At 47.8% G+C, this 25,717-nt stretch overlaps 1 protein-coding gene across 1 annotated transcript; it reads left to right on the top strand.

Moving 5' to 3' along the window:
- Positions 1-523: 523 nt before the first annotated feature.
- Positions 524-5,375, top strand: LOC307019379 (serine/threonine-protein kinase pim-2-like; the record flags this gene model as incomplete). The annotated part of the gene is made up of 9 exons (XM_079650229.1): positions 524-587; positions 754-942; positions 1,298-1,636; positions 3,777-3,871; positions 3,962-4,009; positions 4,198-4,413; positions 4,577-4,754; positions 4,856-5,032; positions 5,241-5,375. 9 exons carry the CDS (start codon positions 524-526, stop codon positions 5,330-5,332), a joined length of 1,398 nt encoding a protein of 465 aa, XP_079506355.1. The 3' UTR covers positions 5,333-5,375.
- Positions 5,376-25,717: the final 20,342 nt, after the last annotated feature.

Here is a 25,717-nt window from a genome sequence, read left to right as displayed (position 1 = left end):
TATGTGGCCCTCAGTGAAAAAAGTGTGGATTCCCCTGATTTAGGGGATAAAGTAAAATAAGATAGAACAATTAAAAATAAATAGCGATAACAACAGAAGCAATAAGTAACAATTATCATTATCATCAATTTATAGTGATAATTTTATAAAACACAATAGTATTATTATTAGTTAACAGTCATATAGATGATCAGAAATAGTTATGTAGAGATAGGTTAAACAATTGAAGACAAAACTTAAAGATGCTTCTTACCAAGTAAAATATAGAAGAAAGAGTGAGTGTTCATTCTATATCTGCAATTCATTTGATTTTATGAACATATTTAACATTTCCTTTCCTTTTGAATCTGATCAGTTCTTAACTTTTTGATAATAAAGCACATTGAATGGAATGGAATGAGTGGAACCCAGAAGCGGATTGTCAGTTCACAGGAGTGAGTTCTGATCATTCCGGGCTAAGAGTGCAACTGGTCAGATTCAGATTCAGATGGTCATTTCATTGGTGAAAGATAACTGCTCAGTCATGGATTCAAAAACATGGCCCACAATAACCACTGTTCAGTGCCCGTCTTCCAGGAGACAACAGGGTGAGTAGTGAGGACAAAATCCTGGTTAAAACCGCACTCTCCACATGATTTAGCTGGTAGACTAATCCAAACTAAGCTACCTTTCCTGAAGTCACTCAAACAGCAGATAATAAAGTAGATTACACACAGAACATGCAGTAATCAAAATGATCTCTTTTGGTGCCAGTAATACGCAACACTGACCCCACCAAGGCCTCAAACAGAGACTCTGAGGAGGGTCTTAAAAGAACCAAGGAGAGCAGCAGAGCAAGTCCAAGTCCCTCCAGGGGCCGCAGGCACAGATCCAGTGGGCCTTCATCAAGGGCCCCCGTTGCAACATGTGCCCAAGAGTACTCTGGCACACCTCACAGCACAGGTTAGATCAAATAAGAATTATACAAACATTTGAGTATATTTTTAAAAACTATGATGAAACTAAAAGAAGAAATACAGTTAAATCTCAGTAAGAGCCTATTCTGCTTCAACCCAGTGGCCATATGTCAAATTGAGTCAGAAAATGAAGTTATCTTTCTAATTGAAGTGATAAGAGAGCAAAGTTATCAAAAATCAGACTTCTGCTGAACTTAATGTCTTGATGAAGCATATCAATGATTGAAAACAGAAGTAGGTTTGAAGATGCATTTGTTTGATTTAAGTTGGATACCAGTTCACACCTTTCATTATAAACTCTCCACACCGCAAAAATGCTCATGTTTCTTGGCTTTTTTCAGGAGAAACCCAGAGTCTCTCGGGACAAAGTGGAGCTGTGAGTGTAGGCAAAAAGAAAAGGAAAAAGCACAAGAGGAGGTCCACTAAAAAGAGGCTGCCGACCCCTCAGTCTGAGGAACAGGCTCAGACCTTCAGAGGCTCGTCCTCCTCCATTGAGGTTGCTGGTGCATCCACACCAGCCAGCATCAGCATCACCTCTGATGCTGAAGTCAGGAAGAGGGGAAAGAGGAATTCTGAGGAGTCACAGAGATCCACAAAGAGGAGCAGAAAGACCCTCAGCAAGAACTCCTCCAGTGACAATACGTCCTCCTCAGTCAGCGCTGCCTGCCGCGATAGCATTGGTAAGATAACACAGTAAAGAAAATGTTTTTAAGGGAAGGCTGTAAATTAAAGGCTCAATATCAAAGAAGTCTGCTTTCCATCAGTACATTCAGATTACTTTACTCTTGTATATATCTGTAGGGAGAAATGGTTGGTGGATTTTGTTGTGTTGTGTAACCGGTGTCGTTTAGCGGTCTCTGCGTTGTGGTTTGCGTTGTTTATGGATGACCCGAGCCAGCATACAGTTTTGACGATCTCCGTTTTATTACTGACAACCTGACAACAGATATAATGATCAGTTTGACATTAGGTTTCCCTCAGTGACTCCTCTCACGTGGAACATTTACAAAAAGGGAAGAGGAAACGTGAGGGACACAATGAAGGCTTCTCAATTCTCTAATTTCCCCTCCTCGACTCCTTGTCTCCTCGGTCCTCCGGCAGTGACCCGGAAATGGATTTCAGCGCGCCATGTTGAAGGACATCTTATTTCTCTAAATGCACATCGAAGACCGAGCATCGAGCATCGAGTTGGCTCTCTGGACTGGAGCTATAATTGAGGATACACTGATGGGTCCTCCACGGCTCCTCTGCGGATGTATTTCCGGCAACAGTGATGTTTCAAAAGAGGCTTCTCAATTCTTAAATGTCCCCTCCTCGACTCCCCTCCTCGACTCCCCTCCTCGATACTTAGTCCCGCCCACAGGAGATGCGAGCGGAGGACTGAGGAGGGGAACCGAGGAGAGAGGAGGGGAAGCAGCAGGCGGTTAGAGAAATGAGAACTCCTCTCCTCTGAGCGGTCATTTTAAAGAGACGTCCATTAATAATGACAGGAGGCAAAGCAGCCCTCTGTCTGATGGACAGATGTGTTCATGACGACTTATATATTTACTTTTAATTCATTCACAGTGCGGTATAATGAGACAATAACAGGCTACAGATGCAGACACACACATATATTTATATAAATATATACAATTTCAGAATCAAACAAGTATGAGAGCACTCTCATAATAACATAACACAATCAGAGACTGGATATATCCCCCCCCCCCTTACGAAAATAATGAACTATAGTATTACAATAGTATACTATAAGAGTTGTATAGTATCCTATAGTAAGTTTGTAGTGTTCTATAGTATTTTTCACCAGCTATCGTATTACTATAGTCTTTAGTGCCCTTTTACTAGCTATAGTAGCTCTATAATATTTCAATAGTAATACTATGTCTCTAGATCTTTGTAGTATTCCTATATTATTTTAAATAGTATAACTATAGTATAATATATAGTGTTTCTGTAGTTGCTTTTTGAACACACTATAGACCACTCCTCTAGTAATAGCATGATATTGTCATAGTGAATGCATATTATTATATAGTGTTTGTAAAAGTATTACCATAGTGTTTTCTTTGGTGTTTCTGTATTAAGACTATATTATTTTAAATAGTACTACTGTAGTATAATATATAGTGTTTCTGAATAGTAATAGTATTAGTATAATAGTATTATATTATATATACATACTAGTATTTCTTAAAAGCAAATATATAAGTCGTCATGAACGCATCCGTCCATCAGACAGAGGGCTGTACCTGCTGTCATCATTAATGGACGTCTCTTTAAAATGACCGCTCAGAGGAGAGGATTTCTAATTTTTCACCTGCTGCTTCCCCTCCTCTCTCCTCGGTTCCCCTCCCCAGAAGGATAGGAGTCGAGGAGGGGAGTCGAGAAGAGGAGTCGAGGAGGGGAAATTAGAGAATTGATAAGTCTTCAATATATAGGCACAGCGACCACACTTCAGAGGTTCCGCACAGTCCACTGATCTTCAACCTTGTCAGGTATTGAACATTCAATAAAATAAAGAACACAGAATTACTTAATATAAGACACAGAATTTGTGTGATTATACAAAATGATTTACAAATAAACCCCACTGCATATTTACAACTGTTACATTTGGACAAAATCAAATGAGTTGTTTCCACTCTTTATGCTAAGCTAAGATAAACTAATTGTGTGCTGGCTCAACTATTCCTCAGGATCAGCCTTTGGGAAGCTTATTGTAAATATGATTACATTTCAATCAATGCAGGTTTGTTTTAGGGATTAGTTTAATCACATCCTGAACATCATCGAAGTGTTTGTGTTTTGTTTCTGCAGCTGACTTCCATGCAAAGTACCAAGAAGAAGATCTGCTTGGTACAGGAGGCTACGGCTCAGTATATGCTGGCTACAGTAAAGAGGACAATCTGCCTGTAAAATCTCTCACACACAGTAACAGAATTGATAATTCAGATTAATTCTGTATGCAGTATAAGCTGACCATGTCTGTTTCTGTCCCGTAGGTGGCCATAAAACATATCTCCCAGCATGGCGTTAAGCACACAGCAGTGGTAAGTTATTTGTTTTAATACAAACCAGTATGTTCATAATTTAATTCATCGAGTAACATTTCTTATTGCATATCTCTTCACATTATACACCTTCCGATTGTAACTAACTGTTGTAACTGCAGATTTGTGTATGTGTACATGACATGAAAGTTACAAGATTTTCTTTCTCTCCCCTTTTAAATCAAAAGGAACTGGAAGGGAAAATATTAATGGTGCCGATGGAGGTAGTGCTGCTGCTTAAACTCCGGCCAGCAGCAGGAGAGTCCAGTGCAGCTATCACCCTGCTGGACTGGTATAACCTGGACTTAGAACTCATTCTGGTCCTGGAGAGACCAGTCCCCTGCATGGATATGATAGACTACCTGAACTCCAGGCAGTCGTCCCCGAAGGAGCATGAAAGTAAAGTAAGTAGCTGATGCTGTGTTTCTTTCTTTCCGTATGTGTCCAAGCCCACCATGTCACACAGTCTCCATGTGTTTGTCTATTTCGGCATTTCGATCTCTCTGTCTGTACACACAAACTGAAAGATTGACAATAAAGTTGACTTTGACTTTTGATTTCCCTCAGACTATAATAAGACAGCTGGTGGATGCAGTCATCGAGGTTCACTCAAAAGGTGTTTTCCACCGGGACATCAAGCTGGACAACATTCTAATGGAGACCGGCTCTGATGTCCCTCGTGTGAGGCTCATAGACTTTGGCTGCGGGACATTTGTTTCACAAGGAACTTACTATAGTGAAAATGGTAGGTACTCTTTCTTATGGTCTTGTTTTCTGAAACAACAAAGCACCTTTGCTGTGTCCCTTACCATTAATGTTGTCTCTGCGTGGCTGTGTGTATTGTAGGTACCTATATATACGCCACCCCTGAGTGGTTCATGCGTGGCAGCTACAGGGCAGAACCAACAACTGTTTGGCAGATCGGTGTGGTGCTCTTTGTCATTCTCCATTCCTGTCTCCCCTTCAACACTAGCGATGAAATAATCAATGTCATCCCAGACCTTAGGAAGGGTCTTTCTTACGGTAAGTCAAAAGCACTACCAGTGTTGATGCTGAATTAAGGGCCAAAATGCCATTAAGTCGCCAATCCCAAAAAAGCTCCTATATTGCAATATGTATAGTATTATCATAGGCTGTTTATGCATTCATGTGATGAACACATTAATGTTCCACCTTGGATAAACACTAATAGTCTTGCATCAAAGTATGATTCCTGTTTTTCTGTATACAGAGTGCCGTGATTTCCTCCAGGGCTGTCTGGACAAAAGTCCAGAAGGCCGACTCAGCCTGGATTCACTGAAACAGCACCCCTGGCTGGTGTAATCTACACACCAGACCATCAATGAAGCCCTCAACACCACCAACCCACCTCCAACTAACATAATAAACAGCCCTGTTGCTCCCATTCAATGTTTCCCATGCGCTCTCTTTAAATACAGTAGAAATGGGAAAGGCTAGTGACGTTTATGTAAAAGCCGGTGGGCGGTCTACAGTATACTGTATAAATTGCCTGAGTTCTAGATGATATCTTGTTCTGAACCTGCAAATTAGCTATTCAGCCTAACCCAAATTGCTACATGTGATGGAAACCCATGAATGCATAAGATGATCCCAGTGTTAATAAGATGTGAATTGAATCTGTGTGTAACAGTTTAGCTCAGAACAACTCAGAATCTTGTGCTTTTATAGCATTAACCACAGTGGCGGCTGGTGGAAGGTTTCCTAGGTAGGGCTGTGCTACATGCAATCAATTTGAGCAAACATCCCAGTATGACTTAATGCAAAAAAAAAGCAGTTTTCAGTGTTAATTTACCAGTCTTAAATTGTAATGCCTCCATAAACAATTTAAGCATTTGAGGACTATGTACAAAAACTTTTAAAAAATGGCATTAGCAATACTTGCATGCATATATGTATATAATATATATATATGTATGGAAATATGATATATATATTACAGAAAAATTGTATAATCTACAGTAATACAACAATTATTCTTATTCTTAAAATCAATGTAGTGTACGTCTTTGATGTGCCTTTAAAAACGGTGGCGGTCTTCAGGTGCTCCTCCAGCACAGTGTGCAGGCCAAGGAGGAAACAAAATCCACCAACCCCTGAAAATTCCAGGGTTGACTGAAGAGTCTGTCTCGTCATGCCCACGCAAAGTCAACTCAAAAGCCCCAAAAAACGTAATTATTTTGGATAAAATATGCCTGTTTATTCACCTCCTCATTGTGTTTCCTCACCGCAATCCTGTGGCCGTCGTCCAGCTGCGTAGCAGTTGCTTACTTACTCGTTTTAGTTTTGAGGACGCTGATTGGCTACATTTTATGACATATGTTCAGTGGCGACTGGTCATTAGGGGCACGTGGGGCACAGCCCCACCTAGTGTCAGCAGAAAGTATTACAAAATAATGATTACAAAAAAATGCAAAAAATAAAAATAAATGTAAAATATATTTTAAGATCATGTTCAATCATCTGATTCGTCTGTACATTGCTGTTTTAGTCTGTGTTCTTCTAATTAGTGTCCCTCCCTCTCACTGTCTAAGTGAATGTGAGTGTAAAAACTACACTGCACATGCTCAGAGTATTGTCCTATTTAATGTGTGTGGCAAAAAAATAATGACCATAGGGGCACTGAGTTGCCATCCCCATACGTCATCTCAAATAATTCAGAGCTGATTGGCTGTAAGTATGTGTGCCGCGAAAAGTGTGGTGTGTGAAGAGGAGACGAGAGACGCGTCCTAATACCAGGAAGTACTGTAAGCTGCGCATGTGTTCACTCCACGAAAAAGCAATGAGATTTCTCCATAGGATTTTAGAAAATAGCTAAAAATAAGATCTGTGGGAAACGTACCTGTTAGATAATTGCACGTTTTGTTCAGCCGGATAATATCCACATGTCTACCCTACTTTTATAATTTTCGAATCATAAATCTATCGATTAGATTTATGATATACTTTTGAAACTACAAGAAGATAAGGAGGACTTTTACAAAAAAGTAATAGATTTTTTTTTTTTCCAGAAGGATAGGCAAATGGACTTCATCTTCAAGTCAAGGTAAGACCGCAATTTTATTGAAAATGGGATCTTACTAGAGAACAATTCAATATTGAAATGATAAAATTACATTTTTTGGGTATCCTTTTGTTGAACCTTCTGTTTAAAATTAATCGAAGGACCAGACAAAAAAAGCTTTTGAAAATAATATAATTTGATTTAGGTCAATTTGTTAACCTGAAGAGTCAGTGCCAGTGCCTCACCAGCGATGAACCTCACTGCACGTCACTGCAGAAGCTTATATATAGACATCTAAGTGTTTTGTGCCCCACCACTTTTGTACATATAAAAATCCCACTGCATATATTCATATCTTTAATCAGCAATTGGCTAACCTGCTACAGACACCGGCCTCCGTGGGGCGATTTCTCCAGCGCCCCAGAACTGAACTTCAGTAATACAGTGTAGAACAGGGGTGCCACATACAGAATAATATACAAAGGGCTGGGCCACTCACTAGACGGGATGCAAGTTAAGTTATAAGTTATCAAAATAAATCAAATGTAGGTAAATTATGCTTGTTACTTGAATATGCTTTAAGAAAAACAACAGCCTACCTCACAGCTCTCTATAGGATTTCATTTATCTTGTTGGCAGCTCATTCCTTAAAACAGAAGCCTCAGATTGCTTATAAAGGGGGTATTTCACCTTGTAGGTGTAACCCACTGGATAAACCAAGGCTACAAGGTTCTTGTATTTTGTTTGTTAATAATTATTTATTATTTTATAGTATATTTTTGTTTAATGGTCAACTTTTTGTTAGGGTGCGTGGAAAAGGTAGGACACAAAAGCAGTATTAACGAAAAATGAGCTTTATTAAATAACAAAAGCTGTGGCAAAAAAGGCAGTATCCAAAAACAATCGAGCAGCACAAGGAACACAGACCGTGGAATAACATGGAGGGGAAACAATGAACCGACATGGAACACAGGGGAAGACTAGACTAAATACACAGAAGGGTAATTACAGGACAAGACACAGCTGGGCAGGGGAGGGAGAAACACAAGGGCAACAGGTGAACACAATGAGAAAATCAGACAGACCAGGGAAACTAACGACAGGGAGGAGGACCAGACAAAACACAAGGAGGAAGACAAAACACAGAATGAACAGACTTACAAAACCCATAACCAGACAGACAACACTAAAACCGTGAAATAAACCTAGGAGTGTGACAGAACCCCCCCCTCAAGGGACGGATCCCAGACGTCCCAAAAAAAACAGTCCAGCAGGGTGGGTGGAGGGGGACCGGAGAAGGGACACATAACTAGGGCCAAGAAAGGGTGGGTGGAGGGGGTCTGGAGGACGGGTGGAGGGCGGACGGCCCGGGGGGAAGGCAGAGACCAAGGAGGGGGTCTCGGGCGGACGGCCCGGGGGCAAGGCAGAGACCAAGGAGGGGGTCTCGGGCGGACGGCACGGGGGCAAGGCAGAGTCCATGGTGGGGGTCTCGGGCGGATGGCCCGGGGGCAAGGCAGAGTCCATGGAGGGGCGAAGACCACAACGGGCAAACTCAGGGGGTCGAGCATGAGGGCGAAGGCAGCGGCAGGAAGAGTCAGGGGGCCGAGCCCGAGGACGAAGACTGCGGCACTCAGGGGGCCGGACTCGAGGGCGAAGACCGCGGCTCTCAGGTGGCCGGGCTCGAGGGCGAAGACCAGACAGCTCCGGAGGCCGGGCAGGAAGGCGCTGACGGGACAGCTCCGGAGGCCGGGCAGGACCCGGTGTCGGCCGGACAGGAACCGGAGCTGGTGGTTAGGGAATGTTCCGGTATTTGGACAACATTAACATGGGATCACTCCGGTCAATGTACGTACTTCGTCTCACTGGAATATTAATGGCCAGATTGAATACAAAATCGACCCAAATTCTCCGGTCAATGACAGGAGAGTTTTGAAAGTGACAAAACACTGTTCCACACATTTAAAAACACTTAATCAATGTTTACCCAGGATCCATGCACCTTTCCTGGCTTGTAAAATGTGGTGATGCGCCCTGGAGGTAGCGGGTAGGCTCTGTGCGTGGTGCTGAACCCCAGCCTGTCTATGTGGAATACAAAAACAAACAAAGACAAACACCTTTAAGGTCACCAGGGTCGTGAGGTTCTGGTTCTGGCGGTGTGCATGGAGGGGTTTAGTCCGAGTGAGGAGTGCTCGAGCGTGGGAGGATGTGTAAGGCAGAGGAGGGGAACAAAAGGTGTGTGCAGGAGCAGGGAGAAAAGAGAAAATAAAAAGACTCAAAGTGTTCCACCTTCCAGCAGCAGCAGCAGCAGCAGCGGGCCCGCGGTGCTGAACACCTGCCTGTCTATGTGGAGTACAAAAACAAACAAAGACAAACACCTTTAAGGTCACCAGGGTCGTGAGGTTCTGGTTCTGGCGGTGTGCATGGAGGGGTTTGACCTGGCTCCCCGACACAATGCACATAGTCTGGAGCAGCGGAGCAGCGGCTGGGCCGTGTTCCCCCTTCTGTCCATTTGCCTATCAGTTTGTTAACGAAGTGGACAGAGGCTGTTTTTTGCCCCTAAAAGTGACTTTTAATGGTGTTTTTTGTATTTAAATGATGTGTTTTATCATTCTCCAGGGTCCCCGACACAATGAAACTAGTCTGGAGCACGCTGGGGTCCCGCAAAATGCTTTAATCACGATTTTGTCCTTTTCCCCATCACTTTGTTAACGAAGTGGACAGAGGCTGTTTTTTGCCCCTAAAAGTGACTTTTAATGGTGTTTTTGGCATTTAAATGATGGGTCTTATCATTATCCAGGGTCCCCGACACAATGAAACTAGTCTGGAGCTCGCTGGGGTCCCGCAAAATGCTTTAATCACGATTTTGTCCTTTTCCCCATCACTTTGTTAACGAAGTGGACAGAGGCTGTTTTTTGCCCCTAAAAGTGACTTTTAATGGTGTTTTTGGCATTTAAATGATGGGTCTTATCATTATCCAGGGTCCCCGACACAATGAAACTAGTCTGGAGCGAGCTGGGGTCCCGCAAAATGCTTTAATCACGATTTTGTCCTTTTCCCCATCACTTTGTTAACGAAGTGGACAGAGGCTGTTTTTTGCCCCTAAAAGTGACTTTTAATGGTGTTTTTGGCATTTAAATGATGTGTTTTATCATTATCCAGGGTCCCCGACACAATGAAACTAGTCTGGAGCTCGCTGGGGTCCCGCAAAATGCTTTAATCACGATTTTGTACTTTTCCCCATCACTTTGTTAACGAAGTGGACAGAGGCTGTTTTTTGCCCCTAAAAGTGACTTTTAATGGTGTTTTTGGCATTTAAATGATGGGTCTTATCATTGTGGAGGGTCCCCAAGACAATGCAACTAGTCTGGAGCTCGCTGGGGTCCCGCAAATGCTTTAATCACGATTTTGTCCATTTCCCCATCAGTTTGTTAACGAAGTGGACAGAGGCTGTTTTTTGCCCCTAAAAGTGACTTTTAATGGTGTTTTTGGCATTTAAATGATGGGTTTTATATTTCTCCAGGGTCCCCGACACAATGAAACTAGTCTGGAGCTCGCTGGGGTCCCGCAAAATGCTTTAATCACGATTTGGTCCATTTCCCCATCAGTTTGTTAACGAAGTGGACAGAGGCTGTTTTTTGCCCCTAAAAGTGACTTTTAATGGTGTTTTTTGTATTTAAATGATGTGTTTTATCTTTCTCCAGGGTCCCCGACGCAATGCACATAGTCTGGAGCTCGCTGGGGTCCCGCAAAATGCTTTAATCACGATTTTGTCCTTTTCCCCATCACTTTGTTAACGAAGTGGACAGAGGCTGTTTTTTGCCCCTAAAAGTGACTTTTAATGGTGTTTTTTGTATTTAAATGATGTGTTTTATCATTCTCCAGGGTCCCCGACACAATGCACATAGTCTGGAGCTCGCTGGGGTCCCGCAAATGCTTTAATCAGGCGTTTTAACACTTTTCCCCACGAAAATGATTTTTAATTATTTTTTGGGGGCTATATAAATCAAATTCCGGTTAATGCCGAGCACAATTGTACCTTTTACTATTTTAATGTATTTGCATGATATATCTTTGGGCGATAAAAGCGACATATTTGGATGACTTTGTCAGTTTATGGAGCTTATCCCACAAATCCCGGATGATCCGGGCCAAATTTGGGAGCTCATAGGCAGCCTGCCATAGGCCCCCACCCGTGGAATGAAAAAAAAATGAAAGAAAACGGTCAATTATATGTTAAAATAATCAAAAACTGAACTTTTAAAATTACATGGGAGAGGGGATCTGAAAAATTGGAGAAGGGGAAAAGTGTTCGGCGCTTCGGGACGAAGCGCCGAACACTTTTCCCCTACCCCGTTGCAAGGTACAACGGAGAGGGGAATCCAGACTTCCCCTCCTCCGTTGTAAAAAACCGTTCATGTTTTACAAGCTACCTTCTGCACGAAATCGGAAACCCGGTTTTTGAGAGGACTCAGAAAAAAAACGGCTGTGTAACTTCATGGAGGAATTCATCCGCTGTATGTGCACTTTGGCTCGGATACATTTTGTTGCCTGGAGACCCCCCAGCATGGTTCTTACCAAACTTAAAGTTTTTGAACTGGGCTCTGGAGGAAGGTAAGGGGAGTTGACAGGGGACTCAATCCGCCTCATGAGGCACTATTTTCGGATACATTTCAACACTTTTAGCCCTTTTTGATGGTTCTCCAAAAAATAACTCTGACTTTTTCAGAGTGTGGAGGAAGGTGAGGGGAGTTGACAGGGGACTTTATCCGCCTTATGGGGCACTATTCTCGGATACATTTCAACACTTTTAGCCCTTTTTGATGGTTCTCCAAAAAATAACTCTGACTTTTTCAGAGTGTGGAGGAAGGTGAGGGGAGTTGACAGGGGACTTTATCCGCCTTATGGGGCACTATTCCCGGATACATTTCAACACTTTTAGCCCTTTTTGATGGTTCTCCAAAAAATAACTCTGACTTTTTCAGAGTGTGGAGGAAGGTGAGGGGAGTTGACAGGGGACTTTATCCGCCTTATGGGGCACTATTCCCGGATACATTTCAACACTTTTAGCCCTTTTTGATGGTTCTCCAAAAAATAACTCTGACTTTTTCAGAGTGTGGAGGAAGGTGAGGGGAGTTGACAGGGGACTTTACCCGCCTTATGGGGCACTATTCCCGGATACATTTCAACACTTTTAGCCCTTTTTGATGGTTCTCCAAAAAATAACTCTGACTTTTTCAGAGTGTGGAGGAAGGTGAGGGGAGTTGACAGGGGACTTTACCCGCCTTATGGGGCACTATTCCCGGATACATTTCAACACTTTTAGCCCTTTTTGATGGTTCTCCAAAAAATAACTCTGACTTTTTCAGAGTGTGGAGGAAGGTGAGGGGAGTTGACAGGGGACTTTACCCGCCTTATGGGGCACTATTCCCGGATACATTTCAACACTTTTAGCCCTTTTTGATGGTTCTCCAAAAAATAACTCTGACTTTTTCAGAGTGTGGAGGAAGGTGAGGGGAGTTGACAGGGGACTTTACCCGCCTTATGGGGCACTATTCTCGGATACATTTCAACACTTTTAGCCCTTTTTGATGGTTCTCCAAAAAATAACTCTGACTTTTTCAGAGTGTGGAGGAAGGTGAGGGGAGTTGACAGGGGACTTTACCCGCCTTATGGGGCACTATTCCCGGATACATTTCAACACTTTTAGCCCTTTTTGATGGTTCTCCAAAAAATAACTCTGACTTTTTCAGAGTGTGGAGGAAGGTGAGGGGAGTTGACAGGGGACTTTACCCGCCTTATGGGGCACTATTCCCGGATACATTTCAACACTTTTAGCCCTTTTTGATGGTTCTCCAAAAAATAACTCTGACTTTTTCAGAGTGTGGAGGAAGGTGAGGGGAGTTGACAGGGGACTTTACCCGCCTTATGGGGCACTATTCTCGGATACATTTTTTCATTTTCACCCATTTTTGATGGTTCTCCAAAAAGACAAGTTAGTCTTTTTTCTTCCCCCTTCCTCTTCTGATTTCTCACTGATCGAATGGCAAACGCGACCCGCCATCGGAGGGCCTCCGCCGGCCCGGCCTCGTGCCGGTGCTCTGGCGGTCGGTTCCTCCGAACTGCGGGTTCGACTCTGATGGCCGGGAGGGACGAGGGAAACGTCGGGGGGGTCTGCTGGAGGCTCCTGCTGGAGTCTTGCGTTCACTGGGACCTGGCTCGAAAAACTCGAAACCCTGACTCCAGTGCGGTGTTGCGGCCATGCGCCTCCGGGTACCAGACTCCCCTGCCTCCTCCGTGTTGCGTGGGCTGCGTGGGGGTAACCCTGCGTGTCCGTTACCCTGCGTGTCTCTTACCTCCCAGGCCGACCGATATGAAGCGTTTCCAAGACGAACCGTCTGACTCAGGGGTCCCACCACAGGTTCCGTAGCGGGGTGGAAGTTCCACCTCCCCTCTTTGCCGCGGAATGCAAAACAAACACCTGTTTCTCTCATCCTCCACTGTGGCATAGCGGCCTTAGTCGGCTGTGGCATTCAGCAATTGGCCTTGCTCCGGGCACAGGACCCTACTTCATCAAACTACCTATTTGATCCTGCGTAACAACCACATATATGCTTGTCTGCAAAGACATTGATCGAATGGCAAACGTGACCCGCCATCGGAGGGCCTCCGCCGGCCCGGCCTCGTGCCGGTGCTCTGGCGGTCGGTTCCTCCGAACTGCGGGTTCGACTCTGATGGCCGGGAGGGACGAGGGAAACGTCGGGGGGGTCTGCTGGAGGCTCCGGGCACAGGACCCTACTTCATCAAACTACCTATTTGATCCTGCGTAACAACCACATATATGCTTGTCTGCAAAGACATTGATCGAATGGCAAACGTGACCCGCCATCGGAGGGCCTCCGCCGGCCCGGCCTCGTGCCGGTGCTCTGGCGGTCGGTTCCTCCGAACTGCGGGTTCGACTCTGATGGCCGGGAGGGACGAGGGAAACGTCGGGGGGGTCTGCTGGAGGCTCCGGGCACAGGACCCTACTTCATCAAACTACCTATTTGATCCTGCGTAACAACCACATATATGCTTGTCTGCAAAGACATTGATCGAATGGCAAACGTGACCCGCCATCGGAGGGCCTCCGCCGGCCCGGCCTCGTGCCGGTGCTCTGGCGGTCGGTTCCTCCGAACTGCGGGTTCGACTCTGATGGCCGGGAGGGACGGGGGAAACGTCGGGGGGGTCTGCTGGAGGCTCCTGCTGGAGTCTTGCGTTCACTGGGACCTGGCTCGAAAAACTCGAAACCCTGACTCCAGTGCGGTGTTGCGGCCATGCGCCTCCGGGTACCAGACTCCCCTGCCTCCTCCGTGTTGCGTGGGCTGCGTGGGGGTAACCCTGCGTGTCCGTTACCCTGCGTGTCTCTTACCTCCCAGGCCGACCGATATGAAGCGTTTCCAAGACGAACCGTCTGACTCAGGGGTCCCACCACAGGTTCCGTAGCGGGGTGGAAGTTCCACCTCCCCTCTTTGCCGCGGAATGCAAAACAAACACCTGTTTCTCTCATCCTCCACTGTGGCATAGCGGCCTTAGTCGGCTGCGGCATTCAGCAATTGGCCTTGCTCCGGGCACAGGACCCTACTTCATCAAACTACCTATTTGATCCTGCGTAACAACCACATATATGCTTGTCTGCAAAGACATTGATCGAATGGCAAACGTGACCCGCCATCGGAAGGCCTCCGCCGGCCCGGCTTCGTGCCGGTGCTCTGGCGGTCGGTTCTTCCAAACTGCGGGTTTGACTCTGCTCCTGGGAGCACATATGCTTGTCTGCAAAGAGGGACATGCCTGGTCCCGCCCAGGTGTTCTTCTACGGCTAGTGTCCAGCCAGCTGCGGTATCATCAACTTTGACCCGCCATCGGAGGGCCTCCTCCCCGGGTCCAGCTTCCGGTGCTAGGCGGTCGGTTCCTCCAAACTGTGTGATTGACTCTGCTCCTGGGAGCACATATGCTTGTCTGCAAAGAGGGACATGCCTGGTCCCGCCCAGGTGTTCTTCTACGGCTAGTGTCCAGCCAGCTGCGGTATCATCAACTTTGACCCGCCATCGGAGGGCCTCCTCCCCGGGTCCAGCTTCCGGTGCTAGGCGGTCGGTTCCTCCAAACTGTGTGATTGACTCTGCTCCTGGGAGCACATATGCTTGTCTGCAAAGAGGGACATGCCTGGTCCCGCCCAGGTGTTCTTCTACGGCTAGTGTCCAGCCAGCTGCGGTATCATCAACTTTGACCCGCCATCGGAGGGCCTCCTCCCCGGGTCCAGCTTCCGGTGCTAGGCGGTCGGTTCCTCCAAACTGTGTGATTGACTCTGCTCCTGGGAGCACATATGCTTGTCTGCAAAGAGGGACATGCCTGGTCCCGCCCAGGTGTTCTTCTACGGCTAGTGTCCAGCCAGCTGCGGTATCATCAACTTTGACCCGCCATCGGAGGGCCTCCTCCCCGGGTCCAGCTTCCGGTGCTTGGCGGTCGGTTCATCCAAACTACGGGTAATCCTGGAGCGGACATAAACAAAGAATGATATTTTACAGGACATGATGGATATGTGTTTTTTCCAGGCTTTTTGGAAATAAACCAAATGTGATTTTGCAGTGCATGATATAGCTCATTTTACCCATGTGATGTTGTGCAGTACATTACTGAGCTCATTTAACGATATTGGTCTACCAGGTGAAGTGGGATGCTGCCATTTCCCAACTGGTCTCCGGAGGAATATAAGGAGAGTTGACAGGGGACTCTGACCAGTGCTCATGAACCAAATGAGGGGTGTGTTAGAGGGGAAAGGCTCTGGCTGTTTCTGCAGCCTCTGCATCTACCTTCTCTCCCCACCCCGATACCAGCGCGTGCCTGCTGTAAAAGGCAGGTGCACGGGCTCTCACTTCCACTAACTCTGAGCCTGGCTCCCGAGCAGCACGTTCTCCCCGGCAGTCCGCCAGCAGATGAAAAACACCCACCTCTCCGCCTCTTCCGAGGGACGAGGGAACCGCGCGGGGGGGTCTGCTGGAGGTTCCTGCCGGGTGCTCCGTACTGCGTTTCACCGGGACCTGGCTCGAAAAACTCGGAACTCTGACTCCAGTGCGTGTTGGCGGTCTCGCCCTGGCCGTCCACCGTGCGCCTCCGGGTACCTGACTCCCCTGCCTCCTCCGGGGGCAGGTGCGAGGGGTTCAATGCCTCCTCCCCCCGCTGCGGCGAAAGCCGGAGCGGGACGGAGCGCCCGGAGGTACTGTTACCCCCACGTTTTGTACCCAAAACTGTCTTGTGAGTTCGTGGCAGAACCATGAAACAAAAAACAATCAATGTATCGGACCCATCGCCAGTCGCGTTGGTGCGGAGGTGGGACCATTTTAACCAGGTGGTAACCCAAGTCCTCCCCTTGGTCCGTGTTCCCTGCATTGAAGCATCGGACCCATGGTTGCAATCAGCAGTTGGCTAACGCATATAAACGGAGAAACAGAAAACCATTTAAATATAATTCATTGTGTGTGTTTTTGGAAGGATGTTGACCGAATGCCCGGTGTGCAGCCTCCGCTATCTGGCTTTGAATAAGCACCTTAAGCACAAACATGCAGTGCGGAACCTGGATGAAAGAGGCATCATTCTTAAAATGGCCAGTGGTAGAATAAATGTTCGGACCAAACCCTGTCCCATCACAGGGTGTTCGTATGCTGGGAGGAAACTACACCGTCATGTAACTCGTGACCACCCTGAGTTCTCCCGAGATGAGGCACATCAGGTCATGGCAAGGCTGAAGCATAGTGTGGCCCTGCAGTTGCTCCATGACCTCCGAGAGACTAATCCCATCATTGGAATGGCTACATCATTGGATATAGACAATGAGGAGGAATACCCGGTGCACCCTCCACCCTTCTCCCCACATACCGAGTGTGACGAAGAGGACTGCATGCAGGTGAGGCTGGACAATGTGGCATTGAGGGCTCAGAAGGATGCCCTCATTGATGAGGTGAAGACCCTGCGCTCCAGGCTAAAACAGGGTCTAAAACCCAGGAAGCAGAATGCCACTGCTGCTCTGCTTGAGGAAGACGAAGAATGTATACGATTTAAGGGCGTAGCAATCCCAAGTACCCCCGACATGAACTCAGTAGCCTCCGGCAGCAATACCCCTCTCAAGACCCCGGTGAAGACTGTCATGCGGTCCATAGAAGCCTCTGCGAGTGAGACCCCCCTCAAGTCTGTGATGCGGTCCCCAGAAGCCTCCGGAAGCAAGACCCCGGTGAAGACTGTCATGCGGTCCGACAAAGCCTCCGGTAGTGAGACCCCGGTGAACACTGTCATGCGGTCCCCAGAAGCCTCCGGAAGCAAGACCCCGGTGAAGACTGTCATGCGGTCCAACAAAGCCTCCGGTAGAGAGACCCCTCTCAAGTCTGTGATGCGGTCCCCAGAAGCCTCCGGAAGCAAGACCCCAGTGAAGACTGTCATGTGGTCCCCAGAAGCCTCCGGTAGTGAGACCCCAGTGAAGACTGTCATGCGGTCCATAGAAGCCTCTGCGAGTGAGATCCCTCTCAAGTCTGTGATGCGGTCCCCAGAAGCCTCCGGAAGCAAGACCCCGATGCAGACTGTCATGCGGTCCGTAGAAGCCTCCTGTAGTGAGACCCCTGTATGCCAGAAGACCCGTGCGTCTGTCTCCAATAAGCTGAAAGCTAATCTGGCTAAGGACTGGCCCTCTTCCCAAAATCAATGGTGCACTGGGAAGGGACTGCGGAATACCATGCGTGAAATCACGTTGCCTAAAAGCATGGAGACGTACATTCAGACATACAGAGGTCATTGTGAGGGTCTTGCACCGACAGTAAAACGGAAAGAGAATTGTATGTCCAATGTCAGCCGGATAAAGAACTTCATAGTATTCATGGCCCATGGTTTTGACCGGCTGTCAGACTGGCTGTTTCTAAAAGACACAAAGAGGGTCCGTGGCTGGAGCAAGTATATTTCAGAGTCGGGCCGGACAGTCACAACATCGCTGTTGTTCCTGAAGACTGTGAACCATTTCCTGAGGTACTTGTCTGCATCAAAGCTCCGGGGGTGCAGGCTCACCCAGTCTGATATGACCCACATCATCAGAGAGGTGAAAGCCAACATTAACGATTTGAAAAAGTCTGTCACTCTCCACCAGTTTAAGGTGAAGAGGGACAAGCTGGATCGTCTGCCGAGCCAGGCGGAGCTTCTCGCCGCCATGGCGGCCGCTGAGAAGCGCATCCCTGATCTCCTTGACCTGATGGCTAGCAATCCGACCACAATCACCCAGTACCTGCTATATGGCTATCTAACCCTCCATTGGAGCCTCCTGTATGGCCACCGTCCGGGTGTGTATGCAAACATGACCAACACGGAGGTCTTTGAGGCGGACAGAAGGGGCACTGCTGAGGGCTACATCATCCACGTGCAGGATCACAAGACTGCCAAGACATTTGGTGAAGCACAGCTGGTGCTTACAATAAAGGAGTTTAGCTGGGTCATGCGGTGGATGGGGATAAAAGAGGGCTTGTCGGGTCCTCAGAATGAATTCTTCCTTTTCACATCGGGGAAGCAGGCTTCCAAGAACCTGAACGCTCACTTGAAGAGGGCTTGGGCTGATGCTGGGCTAGAAACAGCCGTCACCTTCACCATCTTGCGCACTGCCCTGGCTGACAATATCAAGCATCACCAAGATCCAGAAAGCAGGTCGATTCTGGCTAGGTTTATGTGCCACGACGTAAGCACTGCAGACCGGTTCTACGCGAATACGCCTGGAATAAAGGAGGCATTGAAGATCCGCTCCATGTTCAGGGCGGCGGCAGCAGCTGCAGCAGCATCATCATCAGAAGGAGGTCTACCACCGTCAGCTACCTCCGAAGAGGATTCAGGGGCGGAGAGCAGCGATACCTCTTCTTCAGGACCGATTGGTACTCCTGATGAGGGGAAAGGGGCCGTGGACTCAACCTTTTTTCCCCGGTGCACTGTACAAGTTAGACGGCTAATATGGCCCCAAGGCCCCTGTTAATCATGTTGTTATTATGTTTATTTTGTATACTGTTTTTGTAAAATTGGTGTGATAATTAAATAAAAAATAAAAAAAAAACATTAGTATAACCTTGAAGGTTCCCAGGGGCAAATACAGTGCCTGTCATTTTGCAGGATATAATTTAACATGTAACCTCTCCTGGAAATGGACATACTCTGTGCATTTCCAGGAGAGGTTCCATGTTAAATTATATCCTGCAATATCCTCCAAAGAAGGGGTGGTAGTGTCATGAATAAGGCCGAATATGTATGCCGATGTGCGGACGGTAAAGCACCGCAAAATCCACCCCTTTAGGGTAACCAGGGGCATGAAGTTCTGTAGGGTGTGAACATCTGGGTTTAGTCCGAGTGAGGAGTGCTCGAGCGTGGGAGGATGTGTAAGGCAGAGGAGGGTAACAAAAGGTGTGTGCAGGAGCAGGGAGAAAAGAGAAAATAAAAAGACTCAAAGTGTTCCACCTTCCAGCAGCAGCAGCAGCGGGCCCGCTCTGTCCGTGGTGCTGAACACCTGCCTGTCTATGTGGAGTACAAAAACAAACAAAGACAAACACCTTTAAGGTCACCAGGGGCGTGAGGTTCTGGTTCTGGCGGTGTGCATGGAGGGGTTTAGTCCGAGTGAGGAGTGCTCGAGCATGGGAGGATGTGTAAGGCAGAGGAGGGGAACAAAAAAAAACGAATACAAATAAGTTAAAGTGTGAACCTCCAGCAGGGCAGGTGCTGCTGCTGCTGCTGCTGCTGCTGCTGCTGCTGCTGCTGCTGCTGTGAAGGAGGACGAATATTGATGCTTGTGTTCGGACGGTAAAGCACCGCAAAATCCACCCCCCCTTAAAGGTGACCAGGGGCATGAGATTCTGCAGGGTGTGAACATCTGGGTTTAGTCCGTGGGGGAGTGCTTAAGTCCGGGGGCCCGGGGTCTCACGGTGCACGAGGTTATGGAAGTGCAGCAGGGCAGGTGCTGCTGCTGCTGCTGCTGCTGCTGCTGCTGCTGCTGCTGCTGCTGCTGCTGCTGCTGCTGCTGTGAAGGAGGACGAATATTGATGCTTGTGTTCGGACGGTAAAGCACCGCAAAATCCACCCCCCCTTAAAGGTGACCAGGGGCATGAGATTCTGCAGGGTGTGAACATCTGGGTTTAGTCCGTGGGGGAGTGCTTAAGTCCGGGGGCCCGGGGTCTCACGGTGCACGAGGTTATGGAAGTGCAGCAGGGCAGGTGCTGCTGCTGCTGCTGCTGCTGCTGCTGCTGCTGCTGCTGCTGTGAAGGAGGACGAATATTGATGCTTGTGTTCGGACGGTAAAGCACCGCAAAATCCACCCCCCCTTAAAGGTGACCAGGGGCATGAGATTCTGCAGGGTGTGAACATCTGGGTTTAGTCCGTGGGGGAGTGCTTAAGTCCGGGGGCCCGGGGTCTCACGGTGCACGAGGTTATGGAAGTGCCACTGTTGCCGGAGGTCCTTAGTCCGTCCTTTGGGGCTCTGTCAGGGGCTACAGAGAGGTGGTTTTCCCGGTCCCTCTCCTGGAGGTATGAAATAACCTGAGCTCCATGTGAGGGAGCCGTGCTGGAGCTGCTTAGTCCGTCCTTTGGTGGTCTTTGAGGGGCTAATGAGAGGTGTTTTCCCCGGTCTATTTGATGGAAGTCTGACACGAGCAGAGTGTGCATGCTTTGAAACTAATCCACCCACACTTAGCATGCTATTTTAGGGTATAAATCGTACCTTGTCACCATGTACTGTGCTCCCTGGGACGACGCGCCCTCCTGTGGGGACACATGAGAACTGCACTCAAATCACTTTGTGCTTTTTAAACAGTTTAACATATTTTTTTCCACATTTAAAAAACGCTTTCTGCCCTGGAAATCATTTCTAATCATTATTACCGTTATGGAGGGGCTGCAGGAACACTTTCCCCGCCTTGCAAACATTTATTCCTGGTTCAAATAATCAATTTGTTCCGCCTGCTTTGCGTCAGCACCTCTGCGGCTGTCGGATTAACACAGATGAATGCACTTTTAACACTCACGCAGCCAGAATTCCTGCTCTTTTCCTGGGTTACAAAGTGAGGTGACGCAGCCTGTCCTCTGAGTCTCCCCGCCTCTCATAGACTTATTTCTGGGTAAAAAAAGCCATGTGCTCCGCCCCCTGGATCTCTGCATGTGTGTGTGTGCCTGTGAGTCTGTGGCTACTGTCCACATGCCCGCATTAGGAGGCACTATTTTCGGATACATTTTCTCATTTTCACCACTTTTCATGTTTTTATTATGTATATTGTTATATTATTATTATTATTATTATTGTATATATGTATACTGTGTATACTGTTTTTGTAAAAATCATGTGATTATTAAATAAATAATAAAACATGAATATAACCTTGAAGTTTCCCAGGGGCAAATACAGTGCCAGGTGTCAGACTATTTAAACAATGTTTACCCAGGATTCCGACACCTTCCCTGGCTTGTAAAATGCGGTGATGCGCCCTGGAGGTATCAGAGTATTTTAAACAACTTTTCCCCGCCTTTCAAACACTTTTTCCTGGCTTATAGCCTGTCATTTTGCAGGATATAATTTAACATGGAACCTCTCCCAGGGGCAAATACAGTGCCAGGTGTCAGACTATTTAAACAATGTTTACCCAGGATTCCGACACCTTCCCTGGCTTGTAAAATGCGGTGATGCGCCCTGGAGTTATCAGAGTATTTTAAACAACTTTTCCCCGCCTTTCAAACACTTTTTCCTGGCTTATAGCCTGTCATTTTGCAGGATATAATTTAACATGGAACCTCTCCCAGGGGCAAATACAGTGCCAGGTGTCAGACTATTTAAACAATGTTTACCCAGGATTCCGACACCTTCCCTGGCTTGTAAAATGCGGTGATGCGCCCTGGAGGTATCAGAGTATTTTAAACAACTTTTCCCCGCCTTTCAAACACTTTTTCCTGGCTTATAGCCTGTCATTTTGCAGGATATAATTTAACATGGAACCTCTCCCAGGGGCAAATACAGTGCCAGGTGTCAGACTATTTAAACAATGTTTACCCAGGATTCCGACACCTTCCCTGGCTTGTAAAATGCGGTGATGCGCCCTGGAGTTATCAGAGTATTTTAAACAACTTTTCCCCGCCTTTCAAACACTTTTTCCTGGCTTATAGCCTGTCATTTTGCAGGATATAATTTAACATGGAACCTCTCCCAGGGGCAAATACAGTGCCAGGTGTCAGACTATTTAAACAATGTTTACCCAGGATTCCGACACCTTCCCTGGCTTGTAAAATGCGGTGATGCGCCCTGGAGGTATCAGAGTATTTTAAACAACTTTTCCCCGCCTTTCAAACACTTTTTCCTGGCTTATAGCCTGTCATTTTGCAGGATATAATTTAACATGGAACCTCTCCCAGGGGCAAATACAGTGCCAGGTGTCAGACTATTTAAACAATGTTTACCCAGGATTCCGACACCTTCCCTGGCTTGTAAAATGCGGTGATGCGCCCTGGAGGTATCAGAGTATTTTAAACAACTTTTCCCCGCCTTTCAAACACTTTTTCCTGGCTTATAGCCTGTCATTTTGCAGGATATAATTTAACATGGAACCTCTCCTGGAAATGGACATACTCTGCGCATTTCCAGGAGAGGTTCCATGTTAAATTATATCCTGCAAAATGACAGGCAACAACTCTCTTCCAGACGTTTAAAAACACTTTTCCGACTATTTTAAACAACTTTTCCCCGCCTTTCAAACACTTGTTCCTGGCTTATAGCCTGTCATTTTGCAGGATATAATTTAACATGGAACCTCTCCTGGAAATGGACATACTCTGCGCATTTCCAGGAGAGGTTCCATGTTAAATGATATCCTGCAAAATGACAGGCAACAACTCTCTTCCAGACGTTTAAAAACACTTTTCCGACTATTTTAAACAACTTTTCCCCGCCTTTCAAACACTTTTTCCTGGCTTATAGCCTGTCATTTTGCAGGATATAATTTAACATGGAACCTCTCCTGGAAATGGACATACTCTGCGCATTTCCAGGAGAGGTTCCATGTTAAATTATATCCTGCAAAATGACAGGCAACAACTCTCTTCCAGACGTTTAAAAACACTTTTCCGACTATTTTAAACAACTTTTCCCCGCCTTTCAAACACTTGTTCCTGGCTTATAGCCTGTCATTTTGCAGGATATAATTTAACATGGAACCTCTCCTGGAAATGGACATACTCTGCGCATTTCCAGGAGAGGTTCCATGTTAAATGATATCCTGCAAAATGACAGGCAACAACTCTCTTCCAGACGTTTAAAAACACTTTTCCGACTATTTTAAACAACTTTTCCCCGCCTTTCAAACACTTTTTCCTGGCTTATAGCCTGTCATTTTGCAGGATATAATTTAACATGGAACCTCTCCTGGAAATGGACATATTCTGTGCATTTCCAGGAGAGGTTACATGTTAAATGATATCCTGCAAAATGACAGGCTACAACTCTCTTCCAGACGTTTAAAAACACTTTCCCCGACCATTTAAACATTATTTATGGCTTGTAAAGTGCGGTGATGAGCCCTGACAGTATCAGACTATTTAAAGGGTTACCAGGAGCATGAGAATATCCTCCACAGAAGGGGTGGTGGTGCCGTGAATAAGGCCGAATATGGATACCGATGTGCCGACGGTAAAGCACCGCAAAATCCACCCCCTTTAGGTTAACCAGGGGCATGGAGTTCTGTAGGGTGTGAACATCTGGGTTTAGTCCGTGGGGGAGTGCTTAAGTCCGGGAGTCCGGGGACTCACGGTGTGCAAGGTTATGGAGGTGCCCATGTCAGGGACACATGCTGGAGGTCTGTGGTCCGTCCTTTGGGGGTCTTGGAGGGGCCACAGAGAGGAGATTTCCCCGGTCTCTGTCCTGGATGAGTGAAATAAACAGAGTCTCCATGTCAGGGACACATGCTGGAGGTCTCTCTCCCGAGAGTGGACGTCCATTGCCTGTAAATTGGTCTAACATTAGGTCTGTCACTTTGGCTAACCGCACCACTGTCTGTCGTCTCCCGCAAGTGGACATCCATTGTCACTTTGGCTAACCGCACCACTGTCTGTCGTCTCCCGCAAGTGGACATCCATTGCGCCTAAATAGGGAACAGGCTTCGGCAGGATCCCCCACGGAAGAGGATCAGGAGTTGGCAGGACCCCCGGCGAGACAGGTGACGGCGGGAACTCCAACGGAACAAGACATGGGATTGGCAGGACTCTCAGCGGCTCCTCCAACGGAACAGGACATAGGGTTGGCAGGACCCCCGGCAGAAGAGTCGGCGGCGGGGCCCCCAACGGGGCAGGACACAGGGTTGGCAGGACCCCCGGCAGGAGAGTAGTCGTCGGGACCTCCAACGGCACAGGACATAGGGTTGGCAGGACCCCTGGCAGAAGAGTAGTCAGCGGGACCCCCAACGGGACAGGACATGGAGTTGGCAGGACCCCCCGCGGGACAGGACCAAGAGTTGGCAGGACCCCCGGCAGAAGAGTAGTTGGCGGGGCCTCCAACGGCACAGGACACAAGGTTGGCAGGACCCCCGGCAGAAGAGTAGTCGGCGGGACCTCCAACGGCAAAGGACATAGGGTTGGCAGGACCCCCGGCAGAAGAGTAGTCTGCGGGTTCTCCAACGGCACAGGACATAGGGTTGGAAGGACCCCCGGCAGAAGAGTAGTCGGCGGGACCTCCAACGGCACAGGACATAGAGTTGGCAGGACCACCGGCAGAAGAGTAGTCGGCGGGACCCCCAACGGGACAGGACATGGAGTTGGCAGACCCCCCGGCAGGAGAGCAGTCGGCGGGATGCCCAACGGGACAGGACATGGAGTTGGCAGGACCCCCAGTGGAACCTCCAACGACACTTGAGTAGGGACTTGAGTGGGGACTCGAGAGAGGACTTGAGAGGGAACTTGAGAGGAGACTTGAGAGGTGACTCGAGAGGTGACTTGAGAGTTGACGTGAGAGGTGACTTGAGAGGGATCTCGAGAGGGAACTTGAACGGAGACTCGAGAGGAGACTTGAGAGGGAACTCGAGCAGTGACTTGAGAGGGAACTCGAGAGGTGACTTGAGAGGGGACTCAATAGGGAACTCGATAGGAGACTCAAGAGAGGGCTCGAGAGGGAACTCGAGAGGGGACTTGAGAGGGAACTTGAGAGGAGACTTGAGAGGTGACTCGAGAGGTGACTTGAGAGTTGACGTGAGAGGTGACTTGAGAGGGATCTCGAGAGGGAACTTGAACGGAGACTCGAGAGGAGGCTCGAGAGGGAACTCGAGAGGAGACTCGAGAGGGGAATCGAGAGGTGACTCGAGAGGGGACTCGAGAGGTGACTCGAGAGGGGACTCGAGAGGGGACCCGAGAGGTGACTCGAGAGGCGACTCGAGAGGGGACTCGAGAGGCGACTCGAGAGGGGACTCGAGAGGCGACTCGAGAGGGAACTCGAGAGGCGAGTTGAGACGGTCGGTACGCCGACAGGAATCGGGGAGCTGGCGTCGGCTGGAGAGTCAACAGGAGACGAGGTGCTGGATTCGGCCGTTACGCAGACAGGACACGGGGAGCTGGCGTCGGTTGGAGAGCCAGCAGGAGACGAGGTGCTGGAGTCGGCCGGTATGCCGACAGGACACGGGGAG

Source organism: Notothenia rossii (assembly GCF_949606895.1).
Source record: "Notothenia rossii genome assembly, chromosome: 1".
In the NCBI taxonomy this organism is placed as follows: domain Eukaryota; kingdom Metazoa; phylum Chordata; class Actinopteri; order Perciformes; family Nototheniidae; genus Notothenia; species Notothenia rossii.
This window is presented reverse-complemented; position numbering and strand designations above follow the sequence as displayed.